This window comes from Vespa crabro, chromosome 2 (genome assembly GCF_910589235.1).
Source record: "Vespa crabro chromosome 2, iyVesCrab1.2, whole genome shotgun sequence".
Lineage (NCBI taxonomy): Eukaryota > Metazoa > Arthropoda > Insecta > Hymenoptera > Vespidae > Vespa > Vespa crabro.
The window spans coordinates 4,427,126-4,451,124 of NC_060956.1; the positions used below are offsets into that span (position 1 = coordinate 4,427,126).

General features: G+C 32.2%; 2 protein-coding genes across 4 annotated transcripts; one reads left to right on the plus strand and one right to left on the minus strand.

The window, feature by feature from the left end:
- Positions 1 to 82: 82 nt before the first annotated feature.
- Positions 83 to 7,631, plus strand: LOC124422244 (putative histone-lysine N-methyltransferase 1). The gene is made up of 2 exons (XM_046958445.1): positions 83 to 297; positions 636 to 7,631. Exons 1-2 carry the CDS (start codon positions 291 to 293, stop codon positions 7,139 to 7,141), a joined length of 6,513 nt encoding a protein of 2,170 aa, XP_046814401.1. The 5' UTR covers positions 83 to 290; the 3' UTR covers positions 7,142 to 7,631.
- A 672-nt stretch (positions 7,632 to 8,303) lies between these two features.
- LOC124433131 (high affinity choline transporter 1-like) lies at positions 8,304 to 23,309 on the minus strand. Of its 3 annotated transcripts, none has more exons than XM_046982783.1 (13): positions 22,088 to 23,309; positions 18,672 to 18,905; positions 17,361 to 17,468; positions 17,056 to 17,284; positions 16,700 to 16,928; positions 16,398 to 16,632; positions 16,224 to 16,330; positions 16,053 to 16,156; positions 15,854 to 15,984; positions 15,479 to 15,756; positions 14,699 to 15,391; positions 14,419 to 14,615; positions 8,304 to 14,148 (listed from the first exon to the last, which is right to left on the minus strand). In XM_046982783.1, the coding sequence occupies exons 2-13, from the start codon at positions 18,847 to 18,849 to the stop codon at positions 13,869 to 13,871; spliced, it is 2,769 nt and encodes a 922-aa protein (XP_046838739.1). In that variant the 5' UTR covers positions 18,850 to 18,905; positions 22,088 to 23,309; the 3' UTR covers positions 8,304 to 13,868. The 3 variants fall into 3 exon arrangements, with proteins under 3 accessions (XP_046838739.1, XP_046838738.1, XP_046838740.1); XM_046982782.1 differs by having other exon boundaries at positions 18,672 to 18,898; positions 22,088 to 23,303; XM_046982784.1 differs by lacking the exon at positions 22,088 to 23,309 and adding an exon at positions 18,168 to 18,382 and having other exon boundaries at positions 18,672 to 18,811.
- Positions 23,310 to 23,999: the final 690 nt, after the last annotated feature.

The following is a 23,999-nucleotide window of genomic DNA, read 5'->3' on the forward strand; positions in this document are numbered from 1 at the left end:
AGTCTGTTTTTTCCGTACCTTGAAACAATGAAGTTGTTTCGAACGAATAAAAAATTTTTTCAGTGCTACCAAACGAATTTGTGGATGAAACTGCTTATGAAATTTGAAAAACGATTAAATAAACTGGTCGAATGATTTATGAATAACGGATTCTTCTATGGTGAAAACTCAAAGTGATTTATAATTAGGAGTTATAATAAGTGAAAATTTTGTATACAATAATATAAGTTATAAATTGAAAAAGTTAATTTTAGTGAACATTGCATCATTTTAAAGAATATCCTGTAATCATGAAAGGTAAATTTTACAAATTATGGTTATGCTAAATTTCTAATTATGAATCATGGTTTCTTATACAATTTAATTCTCATTAAATTTAGAAATAAATATTAAATATTTAAGAATATATTCCATCGTTTTATTTATAATGTTTTTATGATCTATTTGTTCAATTCAAATTTACACTGTACTTGTAATGTTTTATCTTGTTATTAGAAAATATTTTAGTTTAATTTTTATATGTTAAAATGTTATATCATTTAAAATATATTAATAAATTTAATAATTTATATTTATATTAATAAATATATTAATAAAAATTAACTAATAAAAATAATTAATATATTTCATTTTAGGCAATAAGAAAAATTATGATAAGAAAAAGAACATGCTTTCTATAATACATATTACAAAGAAACCTAGTATAAATGAACATATAATAAAAGATAAAAAGTATTTGAATACGGCTATTGCATTATCTGACACTACGTATTCTATAAAACATGGAGAGATACAAACATGCAATAGTAATATAAAAAGATTGCAAAAAAGTTTATGTAAGCCTGTATCAGTAGTAATTCAACGTTTATCTCAAGAAACGTTTAAGAAATATTTGTATACTACAAAGAATCAATGTAAACCTCAAAGAAGCAATAAGACAAGAAGTATTATACGATCCAAATATAAACAGATTGATATTTTATCAAGAAAATTCAAAAAACAAACGCTACAATTAAATAATGACATTAGTAATATTTTTGATACAAATAATAAGCCTGAAAATACTTCTTTGATTTTCACAAATAATATTTGTGTTGATGATGAATCAGATAATGACAAAAAAAACGATGACCAAAGAATAAACAAGAAAGAGGTTTTAAAAAATGTGCAACCTGTTGTGGTGTTATCAAATCAAGTAGATGAGAATAAATTAAAAAGTATGAAAAATGTTCAAAAAACTTCGGAACATTTACTTTTTCCAGAAAATATCATAGATAATAACTGTAAACAAAACAGTTATGCACATGATGATACAAAATCTGTTTATTCTTTGCTAAAGATGAATGATGAACTGCCTCCTATAAAAGAAGCAGATAAAAATGAAAAATATTTAGGCAAATGGAAATATAAAAGAAAATATATGTCTCATGAAGAATCGAATGATATATTGAATTCTGTAAAAAATCGGAAAAAAAGAAAGAAAAAGATCAAATTACATCATAAAGATCTTGAACAAACTATAGTCTTAAATAATTTTAAATCAATTGATAATGAAGTTACAATAAATAACTTAAACATTACTGATTCAAAAGTAATGTTAACTAAACTAGAAAATGTGTATGATAATAAATATATTATAAATTGGAAAAAGAAATGTCCACAACAATTTCTTTTGTATCAAAATTCACAGTTTATTGAACAGCAGAAAGATTCTTCTATAAATATATTACCTGCAAAGACTATAGATAATTCTCACAAAGATGTTACAAAAGATAGTGAAAGTAATATAAATACAGAAATTGGATTAAATTCATGTATTTTACCATTAAAGTATAAACAGCCTAAAAATTTGAAAGTTCTCTTAGTGAAATTAGAAAAATTGGGAATTCCTCTTAAAGAACAAAATTTAGTTTCAAAAGTAGAACATTTAACAGCACTGTATATTGATCACTTTAAAATGAACTTCTTTAATCATTCCAGTGATATACTTGCTCGTAATGAATGTGAAGTTAGAAGTACAAATAATGAAAGTATTGATGAAGCTTTAACACAATTGAATCCTTCTGAAAAAGAAAATAATATAATGATCAAACATCCTTTATCCAAATATGATGAATCAAATCCATCAATTATACAATTGGAACATAATTGTTCTTCTCCAAAAAGGATTTTACAGAATGTTAACAATTTAGAAAAATTTTCAGAGATATCTTCATGTTCATCTGAAAAGTCTAATGTAAACATGAAATATCCAGGAATATGTACACCATCAATAAATGAAATAGAAGGAATATCTAAATCATCAAAATCACCACGGATTATCCAGGATGAAATTATTTCCCCAAAAATGTCGCTATTAAAAATGCATTTACAAAGATATTTAGATAGAGTTCCCTTAAATTCTTCTCCAACAGAAGTTAATTCATTAACTATGTCAGATGAAACGTTACAAAGAAATACAAAATTAAAGGAAACTCAGATATTACCATCACTGATTTCAAAAAAATGTGATGAGACATTAAAACTGACAAGTGAAATTGATTGTGAAAATTCAACAATTCTACAGAATGATGAAAAAACTCTGATTGATAATGACAAACAAAATACATTAGAAAAAAATACAGATCAAGAATTAAGTGAAATAGAAGATTTACCACTTTTCATTATTGATGAAAGTTCTAATATAAATGGTTTAACAAATGAATCAACAATCTCTATTTTAAAAGAAACTGCTACAAAGGGTATGTCTGTAGATAATATTTCAACTGAATCAATAATATTACATGATATAGAAAATAGTATAAAAGATATTGGTTTATTGAATGAATCTTTAATAAATAAGGATTCTAAAAAGATAATTTCTAATAGTGATGTAAAAACGAAAACAGATGTTAGTAATACAACAGATGTTAGTAATACAAACTTACCAAAAAATGTGCAAACAAAAGAAATTAATATACTTCAATCAAACATTATTACGTCAAATAATACTATTCCTTATGAATGTATTGCTTGTGATTCATCCTTCATAGAATTTAAAACACTTCAATCACATCTAAAGAAATGTTTGAAAAAAAGAAAAAATAGTGTAAATGATAATCATGTGGTATTTAAAGTGTCTAAGGATAATGACAATATCCTAGATATATGTAGTGACAAAACAGAATCAAATTCACAGGAACTCGATAATAGTAGTTCAGTATTGTCAACATTTCCCTCGATGATTTCCTCGATTTCTACTAACTCTAAAACTAAAACAAAAAAACTTAATCATGAAAATCAACAAAAGGACAAACATTCACGACGTAAAGTATTCAAATACAATAATAAAAATACTCAATGTACTGTCTGTTTAGAAGTCTTCGATTCAATAATAAGTCTCTCAAATCATATTTATAGCCATACTGAAAAAGAATTGCAAAAAGCATATCAAATTGCCAAAAGCAAACAGGGATTGAAAAATGGAAGTGATAGCAATATTACTACTGATTCAAGTGAAAAAACACAAACATCTATTAGCGAATCTTCAAGTACATTACCTGTAGATAGTATGACGATCGAATCATTGCAGTCTGATATGGAAAATAAGAAAGTTGAAAATATAACAAACGAAATTATTTCAAAGGAAAAAATGAGATTAAATGAAAATCAATCGAAAGAAGTAGAAAATTCTTTGGAACCATTGACAATAGAAACTAATAAAGAAGTATCAATGACAATTTCTACAGTTCATAAAAAAAATTCAATCCAATTTTGTGCATGTCATAAAAATGAATTTGAAAACAAACCATCTATTGAACTAATTTTACTTTGTAATATCTGTAATATTTTATTCCAAACCAGGGAGTGTTTTGAAGCCCATTTTGAAAACAAGGAGACATATTTATGTAACACAAAACGATTAACTAGTAGAGAACCAAAATTGTATTGCAGTATTTGTCAAGTAATATTGTATTCTTTTATTGGTATGCGGCAACATATGGAAAATCATTTAAAAAATTTTCAAAGTATCAAACTGTTTTGTCATATTTGTAAGATACGTTTTATTGGTATGGGTCCTATATTTAATCTACACTGGTTCAATCACATAAGAAATGTTTGTTATGTAGCTTCTATTTCAAATTTTCCTAAAATATCGATAGTGGATTCAACAAGTGAGGAATGGTCAATTATTACTTCAGATCAATTCAAGTATCTTATAGTGACAGAACATATTTGCGATGTTTGTAATGCACAGTGCTTTTCGAAGAATCAATTAAAAATTCATAAGTCATCTTGTACAGAAAATTCAAAATTACTTAGCATAGTGCCTGCAAATGATCGCAAAAATCAAAGTATTCACTCGAAATTAAATTTGCATTTGTCTTGTAATATTTGCAATCTTACATTTTCACAAAAATCTTTGTATGAAGACCATATTGCAACTCACAAAAATAATTTGCGATCACAATACATTTGTTCGTCAGCAACTGATATAAAAAAGACGTATTTCTGTAATATTTGTAAGAACGTCTACGAAAACTTAAAGGAATTCATGATACATTGGCAAAAGCATAATATGATACGTAAGAGTCTTATGCATAATCAAGCCAAAACAGATTTCTCCAGTCTGAAATCATATTTAGAAAATTCAAAGGAATACAATACAACAATAAATAATACTTCCTGTCAAGTGACCAACCACAAAATGGATTTTACTTGTAAAGTTTGTAATTTAAGTTTTGACTCAAGCGAAGCTTTACATAAACATACTTGTACTCGCAATAAGGAGTTTCCAAATTTGATCACAGTTCATTCAAATAATGCATGCAACGATTCAAACGAACAAAAAATTTCTTCGGTATATCCGACAGAATTAGAGCCTAATTTAATAAAACCTGTGATTATTTCTACTCAATTAACGAACGAAATAAAGACAAATGATAGCGCAGATCCTGTAAACGAGAATATACTCGAAGTAATTGAAAACGAAAATTCTACGATCAACCAGACAATTGATTCATCGAAATCATTGACAAATTCCAAATCAATAGAATCTGTTAAAACTGAATTTGATGATATATCTGTGAGTGACAATCGAAGTACTATTGATCAAGATTTAGAAAGTCTTTTATCGATCAGCGATGTGAAAACCGACGACTCAAACGTAACCGAAATTAATTATTTTGTGAGAAACAATAAATCGTCTACTTTTACGAATAAATCAGAAGAGAAGGAAAGAACAACTGCTTGTAACGTAAATAATGATTTGGATAAGTATGATAATATAAAAGATTCAAACAACAAAAACACAGTGATAGTTAAATCAACTATTGACTTGAAAAAGAAGGATGTTCTTGTTAACAATCCTCTGCTATCTGAAAATCTTAATATAAATGAAACACAGGATAATGTTACGCCGGCAGAACTTAAAATCTCAGAGAAAAACCAGAATAACTTCAAAGAAACCGTGAAACCGACGACGAGCTTTCAACCAAATAATTCTACCGAAACGAGTGAAGAGTCGGTAAAGACTAAAAAATACTTGCGCGTAAAGAATATTTCAGAATTGATAGACCAAAAGTTAAAATACAATTCTCACAATAAAAATGGCCAAGATGGAAATACTGATATTCTAGCATCTTCATCTGTGGCCATGGATTTGTCAAATCAGAAACAAACTAAGAACTTAAACATCGAGCCACATCCAGTCATAAGAGAATTAAATACCAAACAGAACTCTGTACCGGGCTCTTCGAAAGCTTATAAAATGATTATTATAGATCACTCACTTACTGAAAAACAAGCGGTTTACGTTCCTCATTATGAATCAAACAGCCCGAAACAGGGCTTTGTTTGTTCAGTATCAGCAGAAAAAACAACGTGTATACCAGCACCACAATCAAGACAAGAAGCAACATCACAATCAGGACAAAAAGCAACATCAATACTAAAACCACAATCAGGACAAAGAGGAATACCAATGTCAGCACAACAATTAACACATAGAGCAACACCAGAATCAGGACAAAGAACGACACCAATACCAATAATACCAAGATCAGGACAAAAAATAACGCCAATATCAATAATAACACAATCAAGACAAAAAGCAACATCAATACCATATTCAGCACAAACAACAACATTAATACCAATACCATATTCAGCACAAACAGCAACAGCAATGCCAATATTACGATCAGCGTTATCATCAGTAATACCTTTTAGGGCTCCTTACACATCTCAATCACAAGTTTCTAACGTTCAATATGCTAGTGTCAAACCAGTTACTACAAACCCATATCCAATGAATCCAAGAATAATTAAAGCTGTTACGTATGTTCCATCGTTAATAATACAACCACAAAATGTGTCTCACAATCAAAGCACATTAATTGCCTCATCGTCATCGATCTTGACGAATTCTTCAGCTAATAATTATATGAATAATACTTATGTGGCTCAGAGAGATAACATTGCATTATGTAAGACTACATCTACATCCATGATATCCAATTTACAGTTAGCAAATAATTTTTCTAACCAAAATATGCGGATGGGACAACCGCATGATACTCATAGTACAGTAAAGATGCAGAATGCAGTTCATAATACGTGTAGTAATAGAACAGCCAAAGTAATATCTGTCAACATGAGATCACGGAATAGTATAGAATTATATACGAACAATGAAATCTCTAGTCTTCCAGTGTCATCTGATCAAAATTATTATTATAATACTTCTAATGTCAAGTATTCTTCCACGAATGTAAGAAATTTGAATATGATGCAAATGCAATATTCTAAGCAAGATAATAATCTGACAAATAATGGGGTTAGTGTACAAAGACAATCGAATAATCTATTGCAAATGTCCACTGTCTGTCAGCCAGTTGTCTCAGATTCTAATTCTGTGATGTCTCTTCAACAATCGCATGTTCATGACCAGCCTAGCACAAATGTAGGAAGTTCTCAATTTATGCATTCTTTATATACATGCAAATTTTGTCCAAAGCCTTTACACTTTTCAAGGTTAGAAGAGCTTGATTATCATTTGAATCTTTATCATAAATTTTTCTGTAGTATTTGTAACGTACGTTTGTACAGTTCAACTGAAATAGATATTCATAAGTTGAAGCACGAATCATTGTTGTTATAAAGTATGTTTCATAGTTGAAGCTTAAACGATATCTTTGCAAATGCTCGAAGCGGTGAAACATGGTATTGTTACTCAATATGTAATCATTTAAGAAAAATGTTTAATTAATCATTGACATGATTAACTTGTAAAGTATTATCACAATGAATTAAACTAATCTTCTCCTTGATATAAATTTTGTAGTAATTGTGATAATATTTTTATTTGTATAGTTTTTTTATTCGTCTAGACTTTTACTTGTGTAGTGTTTTTATTCAATAAATATTATATATTTAGTTTTATTCAAATTATTAAATAATTTTATATAATTTCTGACGAAAGTCTTATTATTTCTGAATAAAAATGACATTTTCATTCCTCTATCTTGTATTTAATCTATTGTTTAATAAGTTCATATTACTTAATATTATTTACTTGTCCGTTAAGGAACTTTTTATCTTAATTGTTTCTTATTTTTTATGAATCTTTAGGAAGATATATTTGTAATCTCAAAAATATTTTTATCGATTTTATAACCATAAACTAACGGAAAAAATATACAAAATTAATCGCTCTTATTTCTTTGAAAAAGTATATAAGTATCCATATATAATATATATGCATATATGTATATATATGTATATATATGTATATATATACATATATAATATGTAATATATATACATATATATACCAGATACGATTTGCAGGAATCTTTTAGAATTAAGGTATAACAACATTTAATCAATGTTTTTTTAATTATTGTATATATATGTATATGAAATTATTAATTCCCAATAAAAATTTTATTCGGTATTTGCGCTGGATATCTTTATTTGGCACTTCGTACGATTTTATGAACAGAAGCGAGTCAGGAACTCGATGCAGGAATTTTTTTTTATTTTTTCTTTTCTTTTTCTTTCTTTTTTTTTCAACTCCAATAAAAAAAATAATTAATTTTCAACATAGAAAAAGATGATATTATAAGTTCACGGAACGTTATCGAATTATAATAATTAAAGTAAATGCTGTATAAATCCTATATAAAATAATTCGTGAAAAGAAATTAAATTTTGCCTTTAATCGAGTTCTTGATCACATCGATCGTTAGGACAATACTTGCAGAATAACGATTGCTTTTTTATGTTGTGTAGGTAATTTTATCTTACGACGGTAAGAAATATTTTATTATTGACATTTCCATTTATTCATTCACGTATTTTTTTTTTTTTTTACGTTTCTTTCAGATGGTAGCACTGACCACATTTATTTCACATATACATATTTTCATCGATGTATCGAGAATAAATTAAGATATATATATATATATATATATATATATATATATATATATATATACCTCTACGTGTGATCTTACGTCTAGTTTTAATTATATATATATATATATATTTTTTTTTTAATACTAACTTTGTGTGTGTGCGTGTGGCTGATCTTTCTTATCGTGTCGTACGATCGAAGAGTAAGCTCAGTCGTTGTTTGAGAAATAACGTCGGAAAAAAATGTTGAACGAAGAAAAGAAAAAAAAACAGAAGAAAATTCATTTTTGTTCATCCAATATTCTCCAACGATTTCGTAGATCGACGATGCATTCTCCTCTCCTCTTCGTACGGCATTCAAATTAAGGCGAGCTTATTACTATATTCAGTTATTCGATGTATCGATCACTGCATCGATGAATCATTTCCAATCTTTCATTAGTAAATAATTTGATCGATCGCACTGGTCAATTCAACGAAGTCATCTAATTGTAAGAGATATAATTTTATTTATTTTCTTTAATCTACGCTTTGGCACGTAATTCACGTAACACAACGTCATTATCGTGTGTTAATATTGATTTATAGAACGAAAGTGTGCGTATGTATGTATGTGTGTATGTATATGTGTGTGTGTGAGTGTCCCTTTCTAATCAGACATTACAATCCTTATTTGCATATTACATTTAAATGCTTTCAGGACATATTAAATGTCATATGCAAATATGGAGTGGTTTAGTACGCAAATATATATTTAGTATGTATATATACATATGGTATGTATACATCGAAGCGATTCAATTACAATATTTTTTTTTTCTTTATGAGATTTTACAAATTATATTAGTAAAAACTACGTATTCTTTTTTGTTGGTTTGTTTTTTTTTTTTTTTTCATATAAGTGATTTCGCTGACTGTAAAAAAAGGATTGCTCTTTTAAAAGTGAAAATATTTACTTAATAGATATTTTCGAGTATAAAAGTTGAATCCTAAGGAGAGAAACAAAAAGAAGAGACGCTTCGTATGTTTTTTTTTGTTTGCGCGTGAACAAAAATTTTTCCTATTCTGCTTTATGGTAAATGTGTGTGTACATATATGTATGTATATACTTGTCATATATATTGTATACACACACATACACACACATATATATATTATGTATGTATGTATGTATATATTCACGTGTATCGTACATAAACTTCGAGAGATATCGTATGGCGATAAAATAATAAATAATAATATAAATTCATAAAAATAAATTATAAATAATTGAAGTAAACATAAAAAGAAGAAAATATATGTGTATGTGTATATCAACCAAAATGATTTTTTTTTAAAGAGATCACTGTATCATATATACATATGTAAATAAGCCGATATCATTCGAAGTTTATAGTCTGCATGTATTCGTCGACGAAAATGGTTCTGTAAAATTAAATTATTTTGAGAGATATTAGAAAAGCTGAATTGTCCTTGTGTCTCTCATTTTTTTTTTGTTTCTTTTTTTTTGCTTTGTTTTATTACGTAACAAACGTACACGAACCTTTTCGACGACCATACATTTTTAATTTTATTAATATTATTAATATTATTATTATTATTATTATTATTATTATTATTATTATTATTATTATTATTATTATTATTATTACTATTATTACTATTACTATTACTATTAATATTATTATTATTTTTTTTTTTTATAACGTACGGCGATCGCATATATCTAAAATTAATATCAACAATAATTTGTATAGAAATGACGAACTATTGACGAATTTTATGAATTAGAAAATATACGTTCTGACGGAACATTCTCAATCTATAAAATGATCGAAATCAAAATGATAACTGATTTGAAGAATATAATTAGCCGAATATGGATATAGCTCATTACTGTATGTATGTTGTGTATGTATATATGTATAGAATACTTATATGTTATCAATTATAATATTTAACTACTAATTTTACTATCTTTTTTATTTTTTCAACCTCCATTAACGTGTACTTATATATCGTGTATTGTACTTTTTATATCTGTATGCATTCTCTTTTATGTTTTATATTGCGTCATAGATAAAAGTAGAAAAATAATTGGTAATCCTAGACCAAGTAATTCATTTTAAACTTGTATAGAAAGTTTTTCTTCTTCGTATTCTTTTTTTTTTGTTTTTTGTTTATTATAAAAGACGGGAATATTTCTTTCTTCATTAGAATTTGATAGTCGAGAAATAGGGGAGGACGCGGTCTCAGTCGATATTATACGTACATATATGTTTATGTACGTATGATTCTAAGTATAAAAAAAACATTTTTCTTCGGCTTTCTTTTTCATTTTGCTGTTATACATATATATATCGTCGTTTCAGGGAAATAGATATAGAATAAATGAACTTAGATATAACTACCGTATATGTATATTCTACGTTAGGACAATGTTAAGATTGCTTACTGTTCTCGGCCACTCCATATTCGTACATATAATATCAAAAACAAAAAGAAAAAAATTTTCTGTTTCGAATTTTACTTTTTTCTTCCTCTTGTTCTTTTTTTTCTACTTTTTACTTTTTTTCTTTTGTTCATAGAAAGGGCAGTATCGTTTCGTTATTTTGATTTAAAGCAAAAACATATTATGTATTTGTGCCAACACGATCGCCGTATTGCCTGTGCTAATCATATTATTTTAACGAATTAAGTAATTCTATGAAAGACAAGAGTTGTCTCTCACAAGGATTCGCCCATCAGAATTCGATCTCTAACTCACGAATCCTTCTCTACGATCGAATAATACTGATATAGGTTTTTCGACGTCCGACAGAATAAAATCAACGTAATATTATTTTATCATTATTTTTCTTGTTGTTATTTTCTTCAGGTCCTTACCCATTCCTCCACGTCTCTATATTATTAATTAATAATTACTACCTTAATTACGATTTTTTCCGCTTATTATTAGTTTACTAAAAATTGTTATGTATGTGTATATATATGTATATATATATATATATATATATATATATATATATATATATATATATACGAGAGATGAGGATCACTCTTTTAATTCGACGGGGATGGATACGAACCTGGCTATTTATAAAAGTAGAGAAAACTCTTGGCTCCAATCACTTTTTAACGAAAAAAAGGAATGAAACAAGTTCTTTTATAATCACAAAAAAGCAACAAAAAGATCACAATAAATATTAATAAGTTTATCATTAAAATGTAGTTTAAAAACAAGTAAATAAAAAGTTTATATATATATACATATATATGTGCTTTCATTATTTCGAATTAAGTACGAATCATGTGGTAGGGATAAGTGCATTCTCTAAATAATAATAACAAATGATACGATCATCGACAATTAATAGAAAAAAAAAAAAAAAAAAAATCGATCGAAATAAGAAAAATTAAAAAGAAATCTTAAATATTAAATCTCATTTAACAAATGGATCGGAGCATTTACTCTACGTACATATTTTGAGATACTACATACTTAATTCTTTCTCATTTACATTAGCGACAATTGTTCGATAAAAGGACGATCTAACTTCCACTTTATAATCACACCGATTTATCGTGGACATCCGCGTTCCTATCTACTTGTACAATATTAATCCTACAGACCTTACGATTTATCGGTGGAAAAATATCGTATTTTTTGTTGTCAGAGTATCATAAATTTGCACCCAATTTACTGGACGTTCTTTTACAAGCGGCGTAATCTTCGTTAATGAAGATGAAAAAGAAAAATTAAAAAATTAAAAAGCTCAATTCTCCTCGTCCCAAAAAATATGACGATAAAGCAATTAGCGATTTGACATAAATTATTAAAAATTCTCACCTTTAAAGCCTTAACAAACAAAAAAACGGACGAAAGGAGTTTCGCAACGTTACGTTTTGTTTTTTTTTTCTTTTTTTCTTTTTTTTTTGCAGAACAATCTAATTATCTTTTTGATATAATGGTCTTTCCAAAAACGAAGTTTACGCTACCCATCTTCATGACTATGCTTATCAACTCTCATATCTTTCATTCGATTGTGAAAACTTTAAGATTGCGTAAGTACGCCATTCCTATAATATATATATATATATATATATATATATATATATATATATATATATATGTTATTACTCGATAATCTATTCTTATCGATTAATTATCTATTGCTTAGGTTATATCTAATTTTCGCAAGAACGTATGTGAAGATCGTATTATGTTTGTAATGTGGTAAGTATGAAATATGAAATACTAATTAAATATAATATTATATACAGATGAGATTGGACATAAAAAAGAGAGAGAGAGACAGAGATAGAGAAAGAAAGAAATAATCTCTCTGTTCCCTACGAACGACAAGTATTTTATGTATGTATCTAAAAGGTCCTTTTGCTAAAGAGAAGTTGCATCCTTATTCGATTTTCCTCCTCATTCATTTCTCTCTTCTTTTCCTTTTTTTTTTTTGTACAAAATTCATTTGTTTCAGTCTGAAATAGGATGGATATCGAAAACTAAAGGATATCGAAACTTCAGTCCTATTAATATCTTAAACGTAATATATGTATCAGTAAAGAGGTATATAGTGGTGATTAATGGACAGGGTCTGACTAGTTTCGATTTGAACTACTTGACTCAAGTGATACTCTAAACATTTCAAATGTATATAAGTTATACAAGAAAGTTTTTAATCGATCTCTCACGATCATCTCTCCTTTCGCAAGCACATTCGAGACATGATCATGTGTTTTCTTGTTTGAAATAACATCGCATAATTATAAATTGGACGAATATGGGCTTTAAGATCGAGCACGCGAAAGTAGACATTTTCGTAATTGTTATAAATATTAAATTGTTATGTACAAATGTGTGTATCAATTATTGCACGTTAGCGAGTTGTACGAACACAAGCATTTCATTGTATGAATATCTAGAATAGTAGGGTATCTTTTTAATCGTCAGATTGTCTTTGTTAGTTTTTATACGTTGATGATAAAACAAAAGGATGAACGCGTCTATATCCTAGAAGTATTTGTTATATGCATGTACGTATTTGTCAGATAGAAATGCTTATGTCACGTGCTTTCTGCTATATGGCACAAGCCACCCTGCCTTTGCGTGTGCGCTTGATGTCGCTTTAAAAAAAAAAAATGTTCGTCGTCAGCTTCGTCAGCCGTGTTATAAACGCCGAGCTATCTGTTCCATCTATAACCTACGTCGACCTAATGAACAATGGAACGGAAAGTTGTGTTGTATAGGATGTATCTATGTATATTAAAAAAGAAGAAAAAAAAAAAAAGAAGGATAGGTATGACATTTTCATAGAAATTTACTGAACAAATCAATAATAAAAAATTGGGACTGAGATATAGAGGTACGAAGGAGCTGACCTATCATCTATGAGAAGATAGCTACGATTGTCATCGATTCTTAGTCTCTTCAATTTTCCACTTCGACGTTTTATCTTTTAAAATCTGCTGACCGCTTCATCGTCGGTCACAAAGTAATTGGAGTTCTTAACGGCTGAACCGTACATACTGTAACTTGGGCTGCAGATGACGACACCGGTGGTCGTACATCCACCGAGTTCCTTTTCATTCGTTACGGAGGAATGACGAGCAATCATACCCGTTCTTTTGTCCTTCTTCACTAAAGTCATACGACAATCCTCCGGTCGTAACGGCATCGAAGGATAAGTCGGTTGTCTGGCCAATGTTGTAAGAGCTCGATCTCCGGTGTCGTTAAAGCTACGAAAAATGTGTTAGGGTAACATGAAAGAGAAAACCATGCGATTAAAAAGGAAAAAACAAGGAAATAAAGTGAATAAAAAATATTTTATGTCTTCTTGTATAACTTAAAGATTCCAATGTTTGTAAGCTGTTGGATCAGGGAAAAACGTGTTTCAATATAATTCCAAACATAATTTATTGTAAAACATAAAATAAATCTCTTTATTGTTACGTCACAAAAAAAACAAAAAGTCAAATGGTGGTCTCGATTCGAACGCTTTTAACTACCTGTGATGCCTGACGATCCCTCTTTTTATTCTGCAATGTTCGTTCCCGCTGTGTCCTTCGGGTGCAGTACCATGAGTCTTACATGCTTCTATGCCCATTGGAACTGGAGATAAAGATCCTGGACCGTAAGAACCACTACTTTGTCGTCTATCCAGAATGTGAACCAATTCTACGGATGGTGTTGGAGAGAATGTACCCTATACCATTAATAATTAATTATTTATGATGTTATTGTAGAATACTAAATGAGCAACGAGACATAAAAACAATGATGTCTTACTTGTAACGACGGTCTTCTCAAAGTTCCACCATCCATACCGACCAATTTGACACCCTTAACATTCTTCTTACCACAAACATTTGTAAGCATACTGTCCTGAGCATTTAAATTAAATTCCACTGGATTTCTATCGACAGTTCTCTCACAGTCTCGCGATAATTTATCATTTGTCGTTATGCTCTCATTACATATCTTGTTATAAGATGAAACAATTGACATAGATGCTGGTATTGTCGTATTCGAGGGAATCGCATTGATATTTCCAACGTCATTACCACCAGACGAAGAAACATTGTTGTCGACTGGCAAAAGCATTTGACCTAATGAATCTCGAAGATTGCGCACTCCAAGAATCTGACCTCTACACGTTGCATTGGCTTCGTTGATCGGTATTGGAACGTATTGATTAGTTGCCGTTTGTACATGCCTACCAGTCAATGAGATCGGTTGGACTGAAGAATTTCTTGGGATCCCGTGAAAACTTTGACTAGTTTGATTGGTTCTTTGTATGACAGATGCAACGGTGTTTCCCCTTATCGTTTCATTATTTGTAAAATCGCTGACAGCAACGTTATTTTCGGAACAACGTTGCTCAGAACGTGGATCCTCGTTTAAACTGAGAGCTCCAGGCCTATCAGTTTCATAATTGCAACCACTGACACCATCGCATGCATCTATACCCGACAATGATTTCTAAGAACATAAATATCATCGTTGAAGTTAGATGAGTGATATCTAGATTCGTTTATCGTTAACGTTAGAAAATAATTTTGTTCGTACGTTTACTGAAGAGGAATCCATTAGAGCTGCGCCCGAGTTACTCTGTATCACCCCTGATTGGTCTTTTGTCTTTCCAGGTGAATAAACGCTAAGGACGTCGCAACAACGAGGGAAATATCCCTTTCCAAGAAGATTTCGCGTGAAGAAGCTAGCAATGATCTGCACGAAGAGAGCCGACAACATCGCGGCAGTCCGGAAGGGAAATTTCTGGGTTCTGGTCACTTTGTCGTAAAATGGGTACTCGATCAGTGCCGGTATACCCAAACCCTCTTCTCCTCCTAAAGGATTCAAGCGCGTGTAAGATGCTGGTCATTTGCACTTGTAATTAACGATGTACATAGCGTGAGCGTACACTCGAATGACTACGATACTCACCACCGACACGTAATACCACAGCAACAAAGTATCCCGCGAGGCATCCATAAGTATCGACCAACGAAGGCCAATAAATGATCGCCAGTAACTGAGGGAAGAGTACGACATACACAAGATCGGAGGAGAGATACCTGTAAGATTGTATATTCATAGCAAAATGTGAATACTAGAGCTATTTAAACGTTCATTTATTACTTACGAAAGATAATAAATGCTGTCAATTTTGAGAGCGAAAATAGTCGAGAGAACGGAGACCATTAGCACCGAAATACGTAATATCCAATTTAATTCTCTTTCGGATGCCTATAATAGAATAAAAAAAAAATAGAAGAGTTTAGGATATATTTTGTTCCGATCGAAATGTTCTTACCTTTGGTCTAAGTGTGAGTCTATAAATATTCCTTGAAAACATAGTACTACTAGCGAGTATGCTGGAGTCTGCCGAAGACATTATTGCAGCTGAGATCGCTCCAAGGCCTACCTCAAGTCATAATCAATAACCAAGCAAGAAATATTTGTTCATTAATACAATATTGATTCTCACCTATGAAAGAAACCCATGGTGGAGTCAAGTACCTCAACACGAGAGGTAATGCAGCATTAGCATCGAAAGACAGAGTCTTGTTCGGACCCTCGATCATCGTCCAGTCCGTTGCACGTGCCACAACACCGATCAAAGCGCAAGGTACAGCGAGCATTATACAGAAGAACATCGAAGCTATCGATAAAGTTGTTGCAACGGTCGTGCTTCGAAAGCTCAATATTCGTTGAAAGTATCCCTGAACAAAGTGTATATCTGTGATCTTTTGAAACTAGATAATCTGATATGTATTCACGATCGGTTACCTGCCATGGTATTCCACCGAATACGAGTAAAAGCATGCCATCGATCCACGTCGCTAGATCCTCGTTTTTAATTTCGCCGAGCCACTCCCTAGACGATAAATTCTTTTCAAACGATGTAGCCGGATGGAATATGGAAAACGGTGCTGTGATAGCCAGTCCTAGAACTATGCAGGCCAATTGGAGAGCGTCTGTACACGCTACGGAATAAAGTCCGCCGAAAACGGTATATCTGTAAAAAAGAAAAAAGATATAAAAGAAAAGGTGTCTTTATGACTCGAACAGGCGATTAAAGTTTGCTCATCTAAATCGTCTACATTCGACTATGCATGCCTTTTAACATACTCTTCTGTACTAACATGGCTGCTAACAATGCCGATGCACAAATGCTCAAATGTGGATCAACGTCAGCAATGACGACCAACGAACTTCCTAAAGCCTTCAATACCGTTCCGCACCAAAACAAATCACCAAATAGTGCCGGAATGAAGAGTAGTCCACCAACTCCGGCACCATATCGTTCTTGAAACGGATCCAACATCGTCACATACTCGGCTTTCCTCATTGGTCTCACAAATAATACAGCGCCTGTAAAGTTGTCACTTGAATACATGCGATCGTTGTACGTCGATAAAATGTTATTCAATGATATTAGAGGACCTACCAAAGAGAAGACTCAGGCTGTAACCAATTGGCGGCTGACACCAAAGTAAACCCTTCGTATACATGACTTCAGCAGTTCCGTTCACGTATGCACCACCTACCCACGTGGCTAGATAGAAATGAAAAATAACAATTAATTCATGAAATCATTCTGGAGTTAAAAAAATTTTTAAACAAAATTTCACTATATAGATGAATTGGACATTAGGAGAGGATATGAAATTATTTAATAACTTCAATTATGAATTAAGGGATGGAAGAGGGATTAAGATAGAGAAAAACAAAACAAAAAAAAAGATGACATTTTTGTTTAATATGCTGTAGAAAATTTTAAACGTGCTCCCTTTGCTTGTAACGTACCGAACTCTTCTTTCAGTGCATTGAATACTCAATGAATACGAGGCCGCGAACATCGTGCCGTGAATAAATGGTGTAATGGACACCGCAACCAAACGCGTTTCTTGGTCTACCCATCATTCAACAACGAGAGAAGCGGATAGATAAAGGGAATACGCGAGCGTAGAGCGTACTTGCCACTGCGTTTCTCTGTGTCTCCTGGGGCTGTTCATTACCGTAATGGAGGGATGGAAAAGCCGCAAAATGATTTTCATCGTGAAAGGGCAGGAGAAATAAGGGAGGATGAGAAACTAGAAGGAAAACTATAGAAAGAGAAAGAGAAAGAGAGAGAGAGAGAGAGAAAGAGAGAAAGAGAGAGAGAGGAACAAGAGGAGACCAGTGAAGAGAATGGAAGCTGGTAAAGTGAACTGAATAAAACTGTACGTGGAAGGTAAAGCGAATAATAACGCACGTTTTTAAGTAGGCCAACTGGGTGACAACGAATTCGCTAGAGAAAGCAAAGTTTTCCAATGACGCCCGTCAATTTCTCTTGCATTTCCGTCCCGTTCTAGAACGGAAATAAAAGAAAGAATTCACGGCTGATAAGCGAACGTGTCTTCGTCAGCCGATTCCCAGGAGTCGAACGGTTGTCGTCTGGTATCGTTTTCCAATTTAGTCGAAGCTTCCCTATTCCCCAAGTATGTTCAAGTTTGTATATTACCTAAATCCTTTCTTATACATACACACGTTTATGTATATATATGTACATATATGTTCGTCATATATATATATATATGTACATATACGTGTATATATATATATATATATATATATATATATATATATATATATATGTACATATATGTTCGTCAGGCAAGAATATGCATATGCATTAAATTTGGTTGACAATTCCGAGCTTCTATCTCAGGATCACAGTTCAGAGAGCATGTTATCCAATCATTTTCTTCATACCTACCTACGAGCGTGAAGACACCAAGCAATGGTCCTAATCGACGATTCGCCAATATCATGTCGTTTTGGCCATGCTGCTGTTGACTTTTCTTTCTTTTTACAAACGCAGCCCAAATACCAACGGCGAGTACAGCCACGTAAAACACGATAACGCCAACTATCCCAATCACATAGACACCCATCCTCGTGTCCTGTTCTCTCCACCCCCTTCCCCTTCGACGTGACGGTAGCCTGTAATCAGAAAGAAGGAAAAGAAAAAAAAGAGATTCCTGTTGTACGTGTTTGAAAGTTTATTTTTCATGATAGAGAAAAAGAGAGCGAAAGAGAGAGAGAAAGAGGGAGAGAGAGAGAGAGAGAGAGAGGGAAAGAGAAAAATCTGTTTGCCTTCATTAAGTGTGTACTCCATAAAAAATTTACTCATCATGTTTGCCATCGGTCTGGCTCGTGATATATTTACATTCACTAGAAAATTAACTCTTAATGTATTATTTGGTTTTGCTTTGATCAATACTCTTATTAATTAATTAATAGATAATTAATGTCAAGGGATGTACTCATTCGAATACAGATGAATATTTTTTCCTTCATTTTTTTTTCTCTCTCTTCTCGTTTTAAACGTTAAACTTTTCATTTGAATAATCAATGTCAATAATTAGTAAGCGTGAAATTATTCGAAAGTAGAGGAGAAACCTGATATTATTACCAATATCTCACGAATAGGAAGACATTATAGTCTGGCTTACATAGTTCGCATTGATCCTTCCTATCCGTTCATATATAATTAATCCTATCATCTCCGTTATAGCTGGTACGCATTTAAGCTTCTCGGCTGAGAGTCAGAGAGTTTCGTCGTATTATCGTATATGGGATTTAAGTAAATGAGAAGTAGATACATACATGCATACATAGACATATTCGTCGTTCCGTTGAACTGAAAAGCGTATGAATATAATAATAGGTGCAAACTTATATGGGATTTAAACAGCAACATCATGGGACTTCGGCAGAGTAGTGTTCGCACCTATTCAGCGGATCATGTTAAATGAAAGATAAACATTCGTCGTACACCACATTCGAGCCATGAAAATGAATTTCTTTAAGCCATGGAACAGCCCAAATATATTCGCACAAAATTCGAGCCACATATTTTTCTTTTTTCTTTTTCTCTTTTTTTGTTGTTTCTTTTTCTTTTATTTTTTCTAGAATATTTTTTCTGGTAGATTTTCTTTAGGGGAGAGAAAAGAATGTGTGAGTATTTTGATTTGATCTTGTTTATAAATGCTTTGTTTGACTTTTTCTCATACCAATATCCATATCAAAGAGGAGGCCAAGTAAAATTTCAATGGGCTCTAAGCCGAAGGGTGAAAATAATATTGTCGTGTCGAAGTAGATGAGGAGAAAGAGAAAGAGAGAGAGAGAGAGAGAGAGAGAAAGGGAGAGAAAGAGAGAGTGAGAGAAAAAGAGATGGGCTCAAGTGGACCGACGTGTGGATGTGGATGATGTTAAAGCTCGGTACACCTCTATCGCTTTTCTACGATGCTGGGGCTAATCGAGCTCGGTGGCAATTGCGGCACGGATTAAAATTCAAGAATGGCCTAGATGTCGGTCCGGGATGGGTCGTCAGGTCATGACCTATGCGGTCCACGAACTCGCGTAAAGTTCAGCTGGTTCGTTTCAACGATGAGAGAAAGAGAGAAAGAGAGAGAGAAAGAGAGAGAGAGAGAGAGGGAGAGAAGGAACGAAAGAGCTCCTCTTCGTCCGCATTATTAATTCGTTCGAAACGGCTTTTTCAGGCACTCGAGATGCAACGCCAGTGTGATGCTGGTCTTGGTATATGTGCATAGATATACGTATATATACACACATACACACACACATATATATATACATATACATATGTGTATACATTATGTACATTGTACATATCTCTGGATAGAGTTTGCGAGTACGACGCGAACGAGGGCAATTCGCGAGACCCTTATACGATATTTAAGCGGGAAATACGAAATGCGAGGCTGTACAAATATTGAACTATGTACGAATCTATTTAATGTTTGTTCACTTTGTCCTTTCGATTCAAATGACAGTTCCACCTGTATCCCTCTATTTCCTTTATGTTTTATTACTCCTTGATGGGAATCCTTTTACTCATTTTATTCGTAAAACTTTGCTTTCTCGCTCTTTTTGATCCTAAAAGACACCGATACCGTCTCTTTTTTTACATTCATCATTTTGCCCTTTCGTCAATCAGGCGAAGCTATTTATTTCCACTTTCCAGGCGAACGAACATTCTCAGTTATCCGTGCTCTTTGATAAATAACAGCAGCATGTTCGAACTTTGATCGGGTTGCACTGATTAGTTATCCAATACTTTGCTCGACATCCTTGACGATATACAATATCGAATATCTTATATTAGTCATCCGAGGATATAAATAAGGAATTATTTCGATCTAAAAATAAAATGTTATAACAAATTTGCATTTACTAATCGTTCTCAACTCAATTGTGAATTATCGAATATATAATTATAATATTTTAATTAAGTTTTAAATAACCTATACGAATGCGCATAGGTGAAAGGGTGAAATCGATATGAAAAAGGGTATAAATTATTTGACCTTTTTGATAAATACCAAAAGGACAAATTATATACTGACCGTTGCTAAACATGCAACAAAAAAATATATATATATCTATATATATCCTAATATATTTAACATTCTTAAAGCAGGATATCCTCAATTAGCTGCTTGTTTGTCAATCAAAAGGGACATGATAAATAAAAAAGGGGACTTATAGTATAAGTTTCCTTTAATATGCTTTTTCTTTTTTTTTCTTTTTTTTTCTTTTTTTTTCTTTTTAACAAATTAACAATACGATCATATCTTTTGAAAGAAGCTACGCGAGTTTCTTGAGCTTATTATTATTCTTACGACTGCGACATTAGGCGTAATGCTACCTCTTCGCGGATTAGGTCTGAGAAGCGAAGTACAAAAGGAGTAAAATCAAATAGATCGTTCATTTAAATAATATCTACATTTGTGATAAGGTAAGTGCTCTTTACTAGATGATTACACTTAAGTTGAAGTATAATGATTACACTTAAGTGGAATACGAACGAAGATACGCTTTTAATGTCACGTCAAGGTCTTTTTTCTTAATCTCAACAAAATTGATACCTTTTGTCATTTCATATCCTAGCACAATAAATGACGTTTCTATTAAAACGATAATACTATCAAAATGATGAAAAAAAAAAAAAAGGAAAGTTCAGATCGAAGGAGGAGGAGGACCATCTTGTTGACAGTCTCGCGAACTTGGCGATCTTTTCGCGACAAGGTCCATCGGCACACCCACGTTCCTTCGAGCGATTTCTTTTTCGTAAAAATATTAATATATGAATTGATAAAAACTTACCGTGGATGTTCGGTACACGCCTTTCTTTCACAAAAAGTCCATTCCTCGTTCGATCCGTCGGCGATATGAACCCCGGAAGAGAATGCGACGCAACGAAATAAAATAATGGGAAATGTGGAAAAAGGAAATTGGGAATGACGGTGATAAAAAGAGAAAGGAGAAGAACGTAAGGAAGAAAAAAAGAGAATAAAAGATGGAGAAATGAAGCAATAGATAAGAGTGGACAGAGAGAGGGGGAGAAGAGAGAGAGAGAGAGGGAGAGAGAGAGAGAAAGAGAGATGATAAAGAAAAGAAAAAAAAATATGTCGTCTAAGATTTGACAGTTTTCAACTCAGAGAAAGAAGAACGTTATGAAACGCGCACAGAGTGCACAGTGGCAGAGCAGCCAGGCGTACAACTGAATCTCCTTTGGATTCAGCATCCCGCACGGCTGACGCGCTCTGCGCTCTGGACCGCCACCTCACCAAGGGGTAGCAGAACGTAGAGATGATGGTAGAAAGGGAACGATCGGTAAAGAGAGTAAGAGAGAGAAAGAAAGAGAGAGAGAGATGAAGAGAGAGAGAGAGAAGGAGGGGAAAGAGAGGGAGAGATGCGTTGATAGGGTGGGAGAGAGATGATAGGCGGAAGAGATAAGTAGAAAGAGGGAAATATAGAGAGCGAGATGATGACGATGACGATGACGATAGTTGGGACCATTGTGAAATACGTTCGAAACATGCTGAAAAAAGAAAAATAATAAAAGATGGGAAGATGCAGGAACAATTTGAGATGAATGAGAAACAAGTTGTCTGTGCGGCATCACCGTAAGACAAAATAAGAGAGAAATAGAAAGAAAAAGAGAGAATGACTGAGAAAAAGGTGGGGGGTAAATTTAGGGAGAAAGAAGAGGGTAAGAAGTCCGAGGGGTCGAACGGAGAATGATAGTGTACTATTACATGTATATATTGCGTATGCTTGTGTAAGAGAGAGCGAGGGAGGGAGAGTGGCAAATCCACGTGCAGGGGGCAAGCGTATTGATCTGTTCGCGCAAACTCCTGGCTCTTAGCTTTTCTCCGCAACCGGGTCCATATCGTTGTACCCGTACCATTCCTCTTTCATCTTCCGAATACACGCGGCGAACTTAAATACACCTTGATAGTTTCGAGTATGGTCATCGTCCTCGTAAGAGAGCGAAATATATGAACGAAATTGTCTGATACTTTCAGTATAGGACGGTATTAAAATTCGAACTTATTTTATTTTCTACAAAGAGATATAATATAATTGAACTTTGAGATTAACTCTTTTTTATTACTACGTTACATATTGCTAGAGATTTCTTTCAACATAGAATAAAAATAGTATATATTGGAAGATCGAATTCGATTAATTTTTAAAGACAATATGTTTTCCCTATTATCTTCACTTCATTTTCGTAAATATAAGGGAATTTTTTTATAAAGATAAAGGATAAAGAACTCGATCTTCCTTTTAACATCGAATAAAGAATTGTTTGGTGTTTTTTGAGCGAAATAACGATGGCTCGAAGTCGAGAGCCAATTAAATCCTTAAGGGGCATTGAAAAAAAGAAACGATTGTTCGCCGTAGAATCGATAGGAGAAAATATATCATGCGTAGGAAAATAGGAGAGAGAAGTGAAAGAAAGGAAATAGGGAGAAAGAGAGAAGGATTAAAATCGGCAAGCGCGGCGAGGGTACAGACAAGAGATACGATGATACTGGATGAAAGAATAGAAGAGAAGATATGCACAAGAGGACGGATAAAGATTTCAAAGAGAACGAAGTCTTCTACCGGTGTGTATAGAACTCGAGCACGCGAAAAATAACTCTCCCCTTCCTCCTGCTTCCTTCCTTCCTTCCTTCCTTCCTTCCTTCCTTCCTTCCTTTCTTTATCTGTTAGCAAAGAAGAGAAA